This window comes from Pinus tabuliformis, chromosome Q (assembly GCF_031772625.1).
Source record: "Pinus tabuliformis cultivar Carrire ecotype Pingquan chromosome Q, CPIR1, whole genome shotgun sequence".
In the NCBI taxonomy this organism is placed as follows: domain Eukaryota; kingdom Viridiplantae; phylum Streptophyta; class Pinopsida; order Pinales; family Pinaceae; genus Pinus; species Pinus tabuliformis.
This window is the reverse complement of record NC_142296.1, coordinates 92,536,003-92,550,344: the sequence shown is the minus strand read 5'-3', so window position 1 is coordinate 92,550,344 and position 14,342 is coordinate 92,536,003. Positions and strand designations below refer to the sequence as shown.

At 38.3% G+C, this 14,342-nt stretch overlaps 1 protein-coding gene across 1 annotated transcript in view; it reads right to left on the bottom strand.

Annotated features, from left to right (window-relative positions):
- Positions 1-14,342, bottom strand: part of MTM1 (Myotubularin-like phosphatases II superfamily) — a 354,976-nt gene that overhangs the window by 324,868 nt on the left and 15,766 nt on the right. Inside the window, exon 3 of the mRNA XM_089383937.1 lies at positions 5,339-5,413. Within this exon, the coding sequence (XP_089240063.1) occupies positions 5,339-5,413 (75 nt within the window). The remainder of the gene's footprint in view (positions 1-5,338; positions 5,414-14,342) is intronic.

The following is a 14,342-nucleotide window of genomic DNA, read 5'->3' as shown; positions in this document are numbered from 1 at the left end:
AGTGACATGCAAACAAGAAAATGGTGTTAAAGGAGAACCTGAGGAACATCAAGATGTACAAGTCGGATACAGTTGCTACATATCTCACCACGATCACATAGCTCCAGACAAGTTGGTTGGAGTTGGGGAGACCATGCCATATCTACAGTTGGTGAGGACAACCCTCAATGGGTTTTCCAAGCATTAGAAAACCTTTGTCAAAAGGGATCATAGCACATGAACATCTACCGAACTGGGAGAGGTTATGGAATTACTTCATATAGGAGGAGATTTGAGAGGAGTCTCTTCATGGGAGCCACTCTAAGGATGACAATGAGAACCTTCCCCTTACTAATCAGACGAGGAAGGGCAAGGAGAATGCCAAGAAGAACCCAAGAGGAAAGAGTACCTCAGCAGCTAGAGAAAAGAAAGACATGAGCAAGCTGAAATTCTTTGCATGTCACAAGTTTGGCCACTACGCAGGCAAATGTCCAAACAAGAAGAAGGGCAAGGGGACGTCATAGGTTGTTGCATCCATAAACTCATAAGTGAGTGAATTTGCTAACAAGTTTGAGAAAAAGTACTTGCTTGTAACATGTCTATCTGGCACCATTGGCAATGGTGCATGGTTCGTGGACAGTGGAGCATCTCATCATATGACGGGATTACAAAAGTTATTTGCTAGCCTGAGAGAGGATGAGCAAGATCTTACTGTGGAGCTTGGCAACAATGCCAAGTGTGCGTTGGAGAGAGTTGGAACTATACAGTTTCAACTAGAGTCAAGTGAACCCGTGTAGGTTACAAATGTTTTATATGTTCCAGGGTTATATAAAAACCTTCTTGCAGTCTCGACTCTCAACCATGGAGAACAAGGGATATAAAGTTCTTTTCTGAGATGGGCAAGTGATTATCAAGATGAGATCTTCCAATTTGAGTACAGGATGAGTCATATGTTGAGGGATCAAAGAGTGAGGGCCTTGGTTCATGACAATGACAACTCATGCGAGTTTTGGCATAGGAGGATGGCACATTTGCATCATGGGACTTTATCCATACTACGGGAGATTGTCATTGGTCTTCTTGAGTTTAGCGTGGAGCAACAAGGTGTTTGCAAAGGGTGTGTTTTGGGCAAGTATGCCAAGACTGTTTTCCCAAGCAACGATTCTAGGTCCAAAGGGTTGTTGGATCTAGTATATCCAGAAGTGTGTGCTCATATGTCAGTGAGGTCCTTCAGTGGATATAACTATTACATTATCTTTATTGATTATTGTTCCAAGAGGATTTGGATCTACTTCATGAAGACCAAGGATGAGGTCTTCAATAGGCTTCAGGAGTTTAAAGCTCCCGTGGAGAACCAGACTAGGAGGAAGGTCAACGTCCTTAGATCATACAATAGGGGTGAGTATACTTCCAATGAGTTCAAGGATTTTTGCAGGGAAGCAAGCATCAAGAAAGAGATGACAATTCCTTACAACCCGCAGTGGAATGGGGTTGTTGAGAAGTAAAACAAGGCCATCATCGGGGCTACTAAAGTCATGATCCATTATCAAGATCTACCCAGGTTCCTGTGGGCAGAGGTGTGCAATATAGCAATCTACATTCAGAACAAGAGTCCTCACAAAGTCTTGGGGTCAAAACTCCTAAGGAGGTGTTGACAAGGGTGAAACCAAAGGTGGGACATTTTTGCATCTTCAGGTGTCTAGTGTATATCCATGTACCATTAGAGAAGAGGACAAAGTTGGAGCCCTCAGGACAAAAGGGCATTTTTGTTGGGTACAGTGAGACTTCCAAGGCATACAAGGTGTACATTCTATCACAGGGGAAGACTATGGTGAGCAAGGATGTGAGATTTGAGGAGCATAAAGCCTTGACGAAGTCACATGATACCATACTAGTGGCAGATGATCGAGAGCTGGAGGCTCTTAGGGTTGAAGAGAGGTCAGCAACACCAACAGCAAGTACTCAATCTTTAGATCAGGAAGAGGAGTGGGAGGCGCCTTGTAGTTCTGTTAGGAGGAAGCTGAGATGGTTGGAGCAGACTCTTGGGGATGTTGAGAAGCATGTGGAGGCTCCTAGGAGGATGTTTAGACTCTAGAGAGAGCAAATGACCACAAAAATTTTCCAAATACATGACACTTATGAGTGACATTAGCTATTTCAAGCCTTCTAACTCTAAGGAGGCAACAATTCAGCAAGTTTGGAGAGATGCAATGATGGAAGAGTATTCTTCCATTATGAAGAATGATGTATCAAATATTGTACCTAGGCCATTAGGAAAATTAGTGGTCACTTTGAGATGGATCTTCAAGATCAAACATGCTGCAAATGGCAATGTCGAGAAGTATAAGGCTAGGTTTATGACGAGAAGGTCCTCCTAGGAGGAAGTGGAATATGAGGATATATTTGCTCCAATTTCCAGATACACTTCTATCAAGGTTGTTATGTCTATTGCCTCAAAGACGAGGTGGAAGGTACATCAAATGGATGTGAAGACATCATTCCTTAACAGAGTGATTAAGGAGGTGTATATTGAGCAGCCACAAGGTTTAGAGGTACATGAGAGATATTTTCTTGTATACAGGTTAAAGAAGGCTTTGTATGGTCTCATGCAGGCACCTACAGCATGGTACTCGAGAATTAATGGATATTTGCTAGGTATGGGCTTTACCAAGAGTGAGATGGATCCCAACCTGTTGGTGATGATCCACCCATTCTAGTACTTTGTGTGGATGACCTCTTTCTTATAGGGGCAAAGAAGATCATAGAGAAGTGTAAGAGAGACCTAGTAATAGAATTTGAGATGAAGGACATCAGCATGATGCACTAATTTTTGGGGTTGGAGGTGCGTAGCAGACAAATGGGATCTTCCTCGAACAAGGGAAGTGTGTAGTTAAAATCCTGAAAAGATTCGGAATGGTGGTTTGAAAGCCTATGTCAACACCCATGATTACCAACTTGAGGAAGCTAAATGCTTATGAATCATAGTTGGTGGAACCCACATTCTATAGGTGATTGATAGGTTCCTTGATGTATCTGGTCAACACTAGACCAAATATATGCTTTGTTGTAAACACACTAAACCAATTTAGGGTGAACTCGAGGAGGGTTCATTGGGTGGCAACAAAACATGTGCTCAAGTATCTTCGAGGATTATGGACTCAAGTATATCAGGGATAGTGGAGTGCAATTAGTAGGCTATGTAGACTCAGACTAGGCTAGGAGTGCAATGGATAGGAAGAGCACCTCTCAATGGTGTTTCAATTTAGGGTCAGCAGTCAGCAGTGATCTCATGGTTCAACAAGAAGTAGTCTTCCATGGCACTTAGTTCAGCAGAGGTAGAGTATATGGCAACTAGATTTGTGAATTGTGAAGCCATTTGGCTTTGCAAGATGCTCATAAGGTTATTTGGTCTCAAGTTTGATCTAACAATGATTCATTGTGACAATCAGAGATGCATCAAGCTCTTGGAGAATACAATATTTCACGACAAGTCCAAGCATATAGAGATCATATATCATTTCATCGGAGACAGACTCCAAAGGGGAGCAGTGAAGCTCAAATATATCTCCACAGATGAGCAAGTATCAAACATTCTCACCAAGCCCCTAGTGAAGGGCAAGTTATTGTTTTACAAAGATAGGTCAGGGATGGTGCAGAACACCTTTCCCACTAGGAGAGAGTGTTGATGTTTATAACTCGGACGGGTACTTCTGCATAGGCTAGGTGTCAAGGATGCAAAAGATGTCAGATTACCTCTTTAGGTACTTGCTCATGAGGAGTGAGTGATTATTATGATTTTTCTCCTAAGTTTCACTTAGGAAAAGTACACTAATTAATTTACTAATAATGTCGACTATTGAACCAAGTTTCTAAGGATCAATAATTTAATTATTTAAGTGACTTAGATTTAAACTCTAGCATTGCTCTCAAGTGAAGCTTAGAATCTAATCATAGTCATTGATCACTCAGACTAGGGTCAAGGATTTGGCTTAATGAAATTATAAAATAAGCCTAAGGGAGAGGTGAAACACATTTTATTGAGAGAGCGATTTGCTCAAGAAAGTGAGCGACTCAAGACTAAAGAGATGAGAAAGGTGTGCAGTAAGGTGATTTCACGAGAAGAATTCAGAGGATCCAAGCTTGTGGAGAAGGATGCTGAAACCAGTGAAAAGCCAAGTTTTCCAGCGAAGGGTTTGCGCAAAGGAGAAAGGCTGAATTCCTTGGTGCAGAAAAGAGCCATATAGGTAAAGAAAAGGAGGCCGATTTACAAGTGGCAGAGCCAAGTTTTCCAAGGCCGAAGTTTTTCTAGTGTGTCGAATTTCCAGTGGGACGAATTTCTCTAGAGGCTCAAATTCCAAGGGGCCCAAAATCCAGGTTCTATATTGTGCTGTATTTTCTGTGTATTCTCTGTGGGTTAAGGCACCAATTTTCCTGAGTTAATAAAGTGAAGGAGAATTTGTTGGGAAAAACCTTCTGCTATTTCTTGTGGCTGATTTTCTATTTATTTCCTCTGCAAAAAAAAATTATTTGTAAAGTTAAAATACCAATGTATTTATTTTCAGCAGTTCTCAGAATTTTATTGAGCAAAATAATTTCTCGGTATAAAATACTTGTTGAAGAAAAATAAATCAGGCCGGCATTAAAAGTTAACAAAATATTGGGGACCTAGGCCAAGGTGACATGGCCCTCCATCCTATGTGTGCCAAACATAGCGGGTTGTACAAGATCTTCACCAACCTGCTAAACAGAGCAGTAACAGGGCCAATTTTATAGGAAAATGTCATTTTTTATTGCAAAATGTAATAGGGATTTGTACGTATTAAACTTAGAAAAAAAAATTTACCTATTAACCTTAGAAACAGAATTGTTATATTCCTTCTATGTTTCCTCAACCATTTTTGTTAACATTTATGCCCAAGTTCCCTAATATGCATGTGCCACTTTGGTTCTGAAATTTGGGTTTAAGTGGAACTTCAACAGGCATGCAATGAGTCCTCAGCCAGAGAGAGTGCATTGATAAAGTTAGGTAACAGGTCACAGTTGACTCTACATGATTCCACTGGTAAACAAAACGAGGTAACAAAATTTGAGGAAATATATCCGCTGCAATATTCTAGTTGCAACAGACATTAGCAGTTCTGGCTAAGCCAATTTAATCATTTCCCAGAAAGATGTGATACAAACTTGCAAATGCCATAACAGTGTGACATTCTAAAATGATAGATGATCTTCATGTTACTTCATGACCTTAGATATGTAACTATCAATAAAGAAAAAAGGATTCCAAATCCAGTTACCTGAACGGAAATCTCTGAATGCAAGCCATGTTTAAAATGATTACATAATTTCTACTGCTTACCACGAAAAGCAAGCGGAAATTGGTTACCAGCAATGTTCCAGCAACATCCATGTTCACCAAAACAACACCATGACCCTGACCATATAATTCAAAAATCATCATCACTCATATTGAAACACCTAATGGCAAGAGTCATCCACGAGAGATTTGAAGCAACATAATTGAAATTTAAATCTCACTGTAGTATGAAACTGAACTACAATAAAAGGCATCAAAGACGAAACAGCAGTTCATCATTCATAATTGGCCCATTGGGATATAAGCAGTGTCCCTCCAGAAACATAGCATTCCAAAATAACTTTGTTAACCATAAAAACATGACCAGTATATCCTCTAAGCTGTTGTCGTGGACTATCAAACCAAAATGATTTATAAAAGAATGAATAATACTAAGTCCTAAAATGTATTTCTTGCACTCAAGTGCTTCGTGGGTCAGTTTCTATCCATAATCTATGTGTGGCTATTTATAATTTTGACCATATGTATCACAGTTGAAAAAACGATTACAATAAGATGCGTGCAGAAATCAATATACAATTTGCCAATCAAAAGATAAAGACTGTAAAGATTGGAAGTTGATATTCTAAACAACAACAGGCTTGCGTGTTGACATCATCAATCAGTATCCAAAACTAAGGTAGAAAAAACACAGATATATCATTCAGATAGAAACTTGTATAATGAAGAAAGATATAAAAAATCAGCCTAGAAATGGTAATTTCTAATAACCCTTCTTGCAGGTGCAACTCTCTTTGCCTCATTTCTCTTATTTCAATGCTTCTAGGTACTGCTATGGAAAGGTTATCAGCATTAATGACATACAAACGACCAGAACATAGTTACCAAGTTCCAATTTGAACTCAAACTCGGTATGATATGGAAAAAATTCGGATTTAAAAAAATTGGTACGGAAAAAATTCAAGAGTATACATCTGATAGGACAAAAAACGTGCATTTTACCAATGATTTTTCAATATCAATAGGAATTGTGGTTTCCTTCATCAATATTTAAGCATAAAGCACAACAGCAATGTCAGTTGAACTCATTTCTCTGTAGAACAATAGAAAATATTTAGTCTTAATTCACTGAGTGAGAAGTGATCAGCAGATTGGCATCAGATTAGTTTGGTTGGGGCTTGGGTCTGAATCTGAAAAATCAAAGGAATGCTTTCAGAACACATTGAATAGAATGGGCAGGAGTCATGGCAGGCTCGTGTGGAACTAAGAAGAAATTTGACTGAATGGGTTGAATTGAAATGCCGTTTGACTGAACCAACTTTGATTTGGACCAAATAATTCAGCAGTATCGAAATATTCGAATTGTCACCAAATTCAAGAACTTTTTGGCCTGATTGTCAAACTTGGTAACCATGGACCAAACAACCTCAAGATGCCTAAAACATATTCAAAAGAGTTGTACCAGACTTTTTATGTAGGCCAAGAAGTCTTTAGAAAGCTTACAACAATGATGCTGCATCAACTCTAACTTTTTATGTAGGCCAAGAAGTCCTTAGTAGGCTGACAACAACGATGTTATATCAACTATAATTATTTCTTGTGTCTAATATATCATTATACTTCAACATTCCTCTTATTGATAACTGAAGCCTACTTGAGACGAACTGGTTGAAACCATTGGTTATCAATAAATCATACTAAAAAGAGAACCACAGATTTCTATCTCACACCAATGAGAAATATGCCATGACTATCTAGGCAATGGTTGTTATTACCATGTCAATATCCTTTCTTACCTTGAAAAGGTGGCAAGATATGGCATATAATAAGGTGATAATCAAACATAATCAGACAGAAGGATAAATATACTAATTGATGGCTCTGTGCACTGATAAAGTTAGGTAACAGGTCACAGTTGATTCTACATGGTTCCACTGGCAAACAAAACGAACCTTAAAAATAAATGAGAAGAACAAAGGATATCAATGTCCCCGAGTGACCAGAAAGAGTCAAAGGGATTGGTGGTGCAGAACATAAAGCAGGGAGTGTGTAAGGCATATTCTTGTCATATAAATCTAAACTTCAATAAAATGAAACAAAAAAGACTAACAAATGTGCAGGGAGAAGTAAGAAACATATTTGTGGATTAAAATAGATTAAACAACCAGACATTTAATCATAATTGATGTTGAACCAACATTGGACACTTGAGGACAGGGGGAGGCAAGGAGATGAGGAGACATATTTCAGAGACAGCTAGAAGGTACCCTTGAATTTTGAAGAGACTGGCAGTCACACAGGGCTGGAAATTTCTACACTTTTTAGTCCCATTGATCACTTTTTCTCACTTGTTGACGATAAAATAATTTCTTGCTTTCTTTCTCTCTAATCTCATAATATACTAGACATGTAGAAATGGAGTGCTGCTCCATCTCTACAACAAATAAGCAATGTTTGCCTGTTCTCTGATATTGAGAAATTTCACACTTTGAATCCACTCAAAACTAATGAGCATAAGCTCCATACTGCACCAATATGAAACTCAGACCAAGGACATACCTGTCAAATATAACTAGAATAAATAGTTTAAGATCTGAAGAAAACCCTTATCACAGAAGACAAGTTCCACAACAATCCTTATGAAATAGCCCCAAAGAATATCATTGTCAATGGCTTCATTGATTCCTTTTGTGGTCATTTCAAGGTGTGTGTGCTGTAGAAAATTTCCAACATAAATGACTGTTGTCCTTATGATCTCAATTTAAATAAATAAATTGTTGAATTTAATTAACGCAGAAATTAATTGCAGACCATAGCATCAATCACACAATAACTGAAAATAAATAGCAAAAGCATAGAACACATACCCAGAGATTTCTCCTTCAAATTCAACTATTCATTCCTTTGAAAAACCTTACAAGGAAGCCTCCACAGTTTGCTAAAAACAATGTCCCACCAAGACTCCGGTGCGGGGAGACACACAGTGGGGATGTGTGGGAGAAATTTTGGGGGTGGTGGGGGATGTCGGGGTATTAAATATATATATATATATATATATATATGAAGTTCATATTCAATAATGAAAGCATAAATAGACTAATAGTAATAGTGTAATACATTGATCCACACATTAAATTTAAATTCATATTTGAATTAAATAATGACATACATTGATCCATCCTCATCATTCATTTCGATACATACACTATTCATATGACATACTCATCATTCATCCATATCATGAGATTCAATAATGAAATATTCAAATACATTGATCCATATCATTCATCATTCTATAATCTACATTGATTTAAAAATTAAATTCATCATTCATCATTCTAGAAGAGCTCGACGGTAGGCAAGAGAGCAGAGCTCGACGGCAGGCAAGAGAGCAGAGCTCGACGGTGGGAAAGAGAGCATAGCTCGACGACGGGCAAGAGAATTTGGGAAATGAATAGGTAAGTTAACCTAGGTAAGTTTTAACTTTTTAATTTTTAGTTTTGTTTTATTTTTTATTTTATTTTTAAGTTTTGTTTTATTTTTATTTTTTTTAAGTTTTTTAATACGTGAATTTTCAAATTTTTTTATATTAAGTGTTATTAGACAAATTCGAAGGGGGGGGAGGGGCTTTTGGGGAGTTGAATCCCCCACACTGGGGAAATGCACCCCATGCGTCTCCCCACAACTCCCCAAAAGGTGTGCGTGGGGAAACACACCCCCAGACGTCCCCCCGTGGTAGGTGCGTGGGGTGCGTGCACCCGACCCTAGGGGACGCATTCTCGTGGAACACTGCTAAAAAACAGTAGATACATGGTAAACGAATCACCCAAAACTAGGTTGTATAGCCCACTAGAAAACAAAAAACAACAAAAACTTGTTGTACAACCTCTTCCATATGATCGTACAAACTGTTTTGTACAACTGTATGGATTGTAATGATTCAGAGAGTTGTACAAACCTATACAAATTTGCCCTGCACTGCCTCTTCCTACTATATGGATCCACCTCTATCCTGAATCCCTGCTCTCTCTCTCTCTCCTGGTCGCTCAACCTGCTTAATTGTATCTTAACTTTATATCGAAGCCTATCTTTATACTTTTTGTTAAAACCCTAATCTCGCAATGATTGAAATAAATTCCTAGTCTAAGTCATAAATGCATGAAATACACTTTATTCAACTCAACAACTAAATATAAGACTTTTCACTTTTTTACTAAAGTGAATTACAAATAGAATTACTATTCAAAATATCTCAAAGTACTTTTGGCACGTTCACACCAAACCCATGCAAAGGTTCTTGTCCGAGCTATATTTATCAACACTCCCTCTTAGCAAGGAAGGAATTATTCACGGAACCAAATCTATCTTTGAAAGCTTCAAACTTCCATTTTTCCAAGGGCTTGGTTAGATTATCAACTACTTGTTGATCTATTGCGAATATCCTCGAACTACTCCCTTCCGAATAATGTCTCGTATGAAGTGATATCTAATCTCTATATGCTTGGACCTATCATGAAGTGATTCATAGAAAAATTGTCAAAGTAAATGATCATGGGATCCAAAGATTGAGCAAACAATCCCACAAGTAACTTGCGAAGCTAGATGGCCTCACAACAAGCAATGCTAACTGCCATGTATTCTACCTCTATTGTGCTAATTGCCACTAAAGTATGCTTCTTGTTAAACTATGATAGCATCGTTGATCGCAAGCTAAAGTAGCACCCTACAATGCTCTTCTTGTCTATTGCACTACCTATCCATTCTCAACCTAAATACCCTAACTCCACTTCATCATCTCCAAGATATCTCAAACCATACTACAATGTGCCCTCAAATATCTAAGCACATGTTTTGTTGCTACCGAATGCTCCTACCTTGGCTCCACCATGAACTAACTGAAGATGTTCACTATAAAACATATATATGTCCTAGTGTTGACCCAATGCATCAAGGAACCTATCAACTACCTATACATCATGGGATCCACCAACTCTAAATCTAAAGCTACCACCTTCAAATTAGTGATCATGGGTGTAGCCATAGATTTGCAATGCTCCATTGGAAATCTCTTCAAGATCTCAACTACATACTTATTTTGTCCGTGGAAAATCTCCACTAGTATATGTTGGAAATGTAACTAGTTTCGGTATTCATAATTATTGTTGTACTCATTTCAATATATATCTTATTTAACAAACAAAAGAAGAAAGAAAAAGTTATCATTTTAAAGCATGGGTTTCATGCTCTTTATTGATGGTCTTCTAGGTAAAAGCATGTTCTTCGTGCTTCTAGGGTTTGATAGTTCATAGGATTTATTGTCATGAGTCAAGAGAGTCATCATCATGTTTATAAGACCCTTCCAGGCAAAATATATCATGTAAAAGAATTTATTTTGAGTCTAGAAAGTCCTGGAAGCTTCGAGTCGGCCTAAAGGAGGGAATTTGACCCCTTGGAAAGGCTATATGAAGGAGCAGTTCGACCTCATTTGGGACTCACTCATCAACAAGTTCGATCTCAAGAACAGAAGATTGATAAATAGCTAGGAAGCAAAAGAAAAGAAGAGTGAAGATCTAGGAGGAGAGAAGAAGGGAGAAAATCTTGTTTTTGGGCTAATCTCTCTCACACGTGCGAAAGTCTAGGGTTTCTGCAGCTATAAAGGAGGCCAAAACTGTAGGTCCAAGTTGCAGTAGGACAAATTGCAGTATCGAGTTGCTGGAAGAAGGAATATTTTGTCTTGACCTTGTTGACCTTGGGAGGAGTTGTCTTGCTCTAAGAAGGATCTCTTAAAGAAGCAAAACTAGCTTTTCTACAGTATCTACAAGGCCGAAGTTGCAGCTAGAAGCAGGTTGATGCAAGATTGAGTTGTGATATTGGAAGGGCTAACTTGGTACTTCGAGGAGGACTTGGTCTAGGGTTTGGGTCTTTGTTGTCTCATTTGAAGTTGATTCTATAAGAAGAGAAGAGTTTTTGGGTTTTCCCTTTGGAGGGGTTTTGCCTTGGCTTGGAGCCTAACTTCTGTGTCCACTATCTTTATTATTTTGCTCTTGATATTTGTTTGATGAAGAAGATCTAATAAAGAAACACAAGAAGAAGAATAAAGTTCACAAACAAGTATTAAGGTTAAGAAAAATTGGAATTAATAGCTACCACTTTGCATTTTCCAACATGGTTTCAAAGCTAAGGTGAACAAGAAGGTAGCTGGAAGGATCATCTTGTGGACACAAGAAGGGTTTGCTAAGGGGAAAAGGAAGACTTATTGATCTAAAAGAAAGGGCCTTATCTGAAGAAAGCTTGAAGAGGAAGACTACAAAGAAGATTGTTGTTCTCTCTTGAACAAAAGGATCCAGTTGAAAACTCACTAGAAGACCTCCCAGAAGGAAGCATCAAAGGATTTCTGTATCATCTCTTTTTGGAAGCCATTATTGAAGTCTCTTTGAAGATCTTGAAAGCCTCAAGATAGGTGGAGACATCATCAAAAAGGGAAGACTCTTGATTGAATCAAGTAAGTATCGTATTATTACTCTATGTCTGAATCTAAGCGTCATATGGGTTCTTTTTGCAAGGAAAGAAATAGGCTCGTTGGCTCATCAAATTTCCTAGCATGGAAGAAAAGGATTAACCTAGCACTCACAGAATATGAAGTAAAGGGATATATTACTAGTGAAATTACTGAACCAAGCAAAGACCAGACTCATGAACTAGCAAAGTACAAGAAAGGGGAAGTAAAGGCACAAAGGATCATCGCTGAATCCATTAAGGATCCTCTTGTTCCATTTGTTGCAAATTTGAAAACTTCTAAGGCTATGTACGACAAGCTAGTGAATTGGTACTCTGTAAGTACATCGAGACAAAAGATGTCTTTGAGGAATAAGCTATATAGAATGAAGAAGTCAAAGGATGAGGACATGGCATCCTTTCTGATGAAGATATCTCAGTTAAGAGATCACTAGCAAGGGCTTGGAGAAACAATTTCTGATTCGGAAATGACCATCAGTGTACTAAATGCATTGCCACCGGAATGGAGCAGCTTTGCAAGGAGCATCTACTCTAAGAAAGACTCAACTCCTTTTGATGAGTTGTGGGCTCAATGCATCTTGGAAGAAACTAGGATCAAGGCAAAGGATGCAATTGGATCAGATGAACAATCTCAAGCTTTCATAGCCCGAGTCAAGAAGTTGAAGAAGGGAAAGTTTGGAAAGTCCAAGCAGAAAGATATGTTTGGGGTTCAATGCTTTAAATGCAATGAGTATGGACATTTTAAGAGGGATTATCTAAACCAACAGAACAACAAAATAAAGTAAAGAAGCAAGGCTCACGTGGCTGAGGAAATGGGAGAACCTGAGAAGAAGTCGAAGAAAGAAGAAGTGAAAGATCTTTACTATTAAAGAAGGCACCCTACCAGTCAGGTTCTCTGAGAAGATTGGTATTTCCGTTGGATGGTATGCAGTGTTGTTGCTCGCTTGATTTTGTAATTTGTATAGCATCATAAAAAGAAGCATGTGATAGTAGCATACTTAGAGTCTACTTGGTTGAGTTGCTTTTTTAGAAATCATCTAGTCTTTAAAGATAGATAGATAGACCATTTTTCATATTGTTCATCCTGCCATTATCTAACATTATGTTAGAGGTAGTCATCTTGCATTTAAGATAGATCATCATCCTATAAGAACCATCACTTTGGAAGGTTCTTGGAAGAAGCATTATGACAAGATGAGTATACATTCCATATAGTATGGAAACAATATTGTTAACAGGATGAAGGAATGCAATGGGTCAGGTTGCGCGCTCCTTATGAGACATATAGCTAGATGATGAAATAAGGAGCATAGGAATGCATACTGAAAGTAAATCTTGGATAAGATTCATATGTCCAGAATCTTGTAACATGGTTTGTATGATTAGGTGATGTTTAAAAGGGAAGAATTTGACTTACTCGAGGATGAATAAAGAAGTAAGACTTTCTCTAGGTTATGTAAATTAATGACTAACATACAGTGTAATCTCTGGAATAAAAATTCTAACTTGGTAATCAAGTTCGATCCTTGGGCACTCTAATGAATGAAGGAAGATTCAAATGGAGATGGATCATGATGAGGTAAGTCTAATTTTTATTATAGTTGGCAATCTAGTAAACATATTATTTTGCTACCTGGAAGGATATTACAGGAATACATGAAGAATGTTGAGGCAAGCTCAACATAGGATACTTGGCAATTATGAAGTCAAGATATATTCACCTTGAGATTGAAAGTTAGCAGTGCAAGAAGACAACTTGAAGATCTGTTGTGGCCACAACTACCACCCTATTAAAACATGCTCTGATAGCAAATTTTCAATGGGTCCCCTAGAAGTTTGATCTTTCATCTTTCGGAATGATCTATTTTATCACATGGATGTTAACTCTTTGCCAAGTCAAATTTTCAATGCCTGATGGCTAAGCCATTGAATAACTCTCTGTTGCATGGTTCATTCATGACCCAGCCTAGCCCTGCATTCATTCCCTTCGTCGGGACTACTCAAATCCCCATAAGCATCCATAGTATATTTATGCCCGCATGCATAATCACCCCCACCCCCACTATAGTCGTTTGTGTACTTAAGACACAAAACCTTCTATCGCACCCCATTTCCATTTTAATTTTTTGCAATGAAAGACTCCACAAGCATACATAAACCATCCCTCTTTCACTTATCGCACTCAATCTGGGCACATAACACATGCCATAAGGCACCAGACCCGACAGCATTATAAACCACAATATACATATATGTCGGGTCCGAAACCCTGTCGCATATCGCAATCGGCCTAGGTCTAAGGCTTATACATATAAGGTGCACCACTATGCTCCGGACCCAACGGCACCCTTAACCATACTTCATACATATGTCGGGTCCTGAGGCCATATCGCATATCGCATATTGGCGGAGCCCAGACCTTACACACAATGTGCGCGGCTATATGGCAGACCTGCCGAGCCTATCAAATATGGTATATATATATATATATATATATATATATATATATATATATATTTTCGGGTCCGAA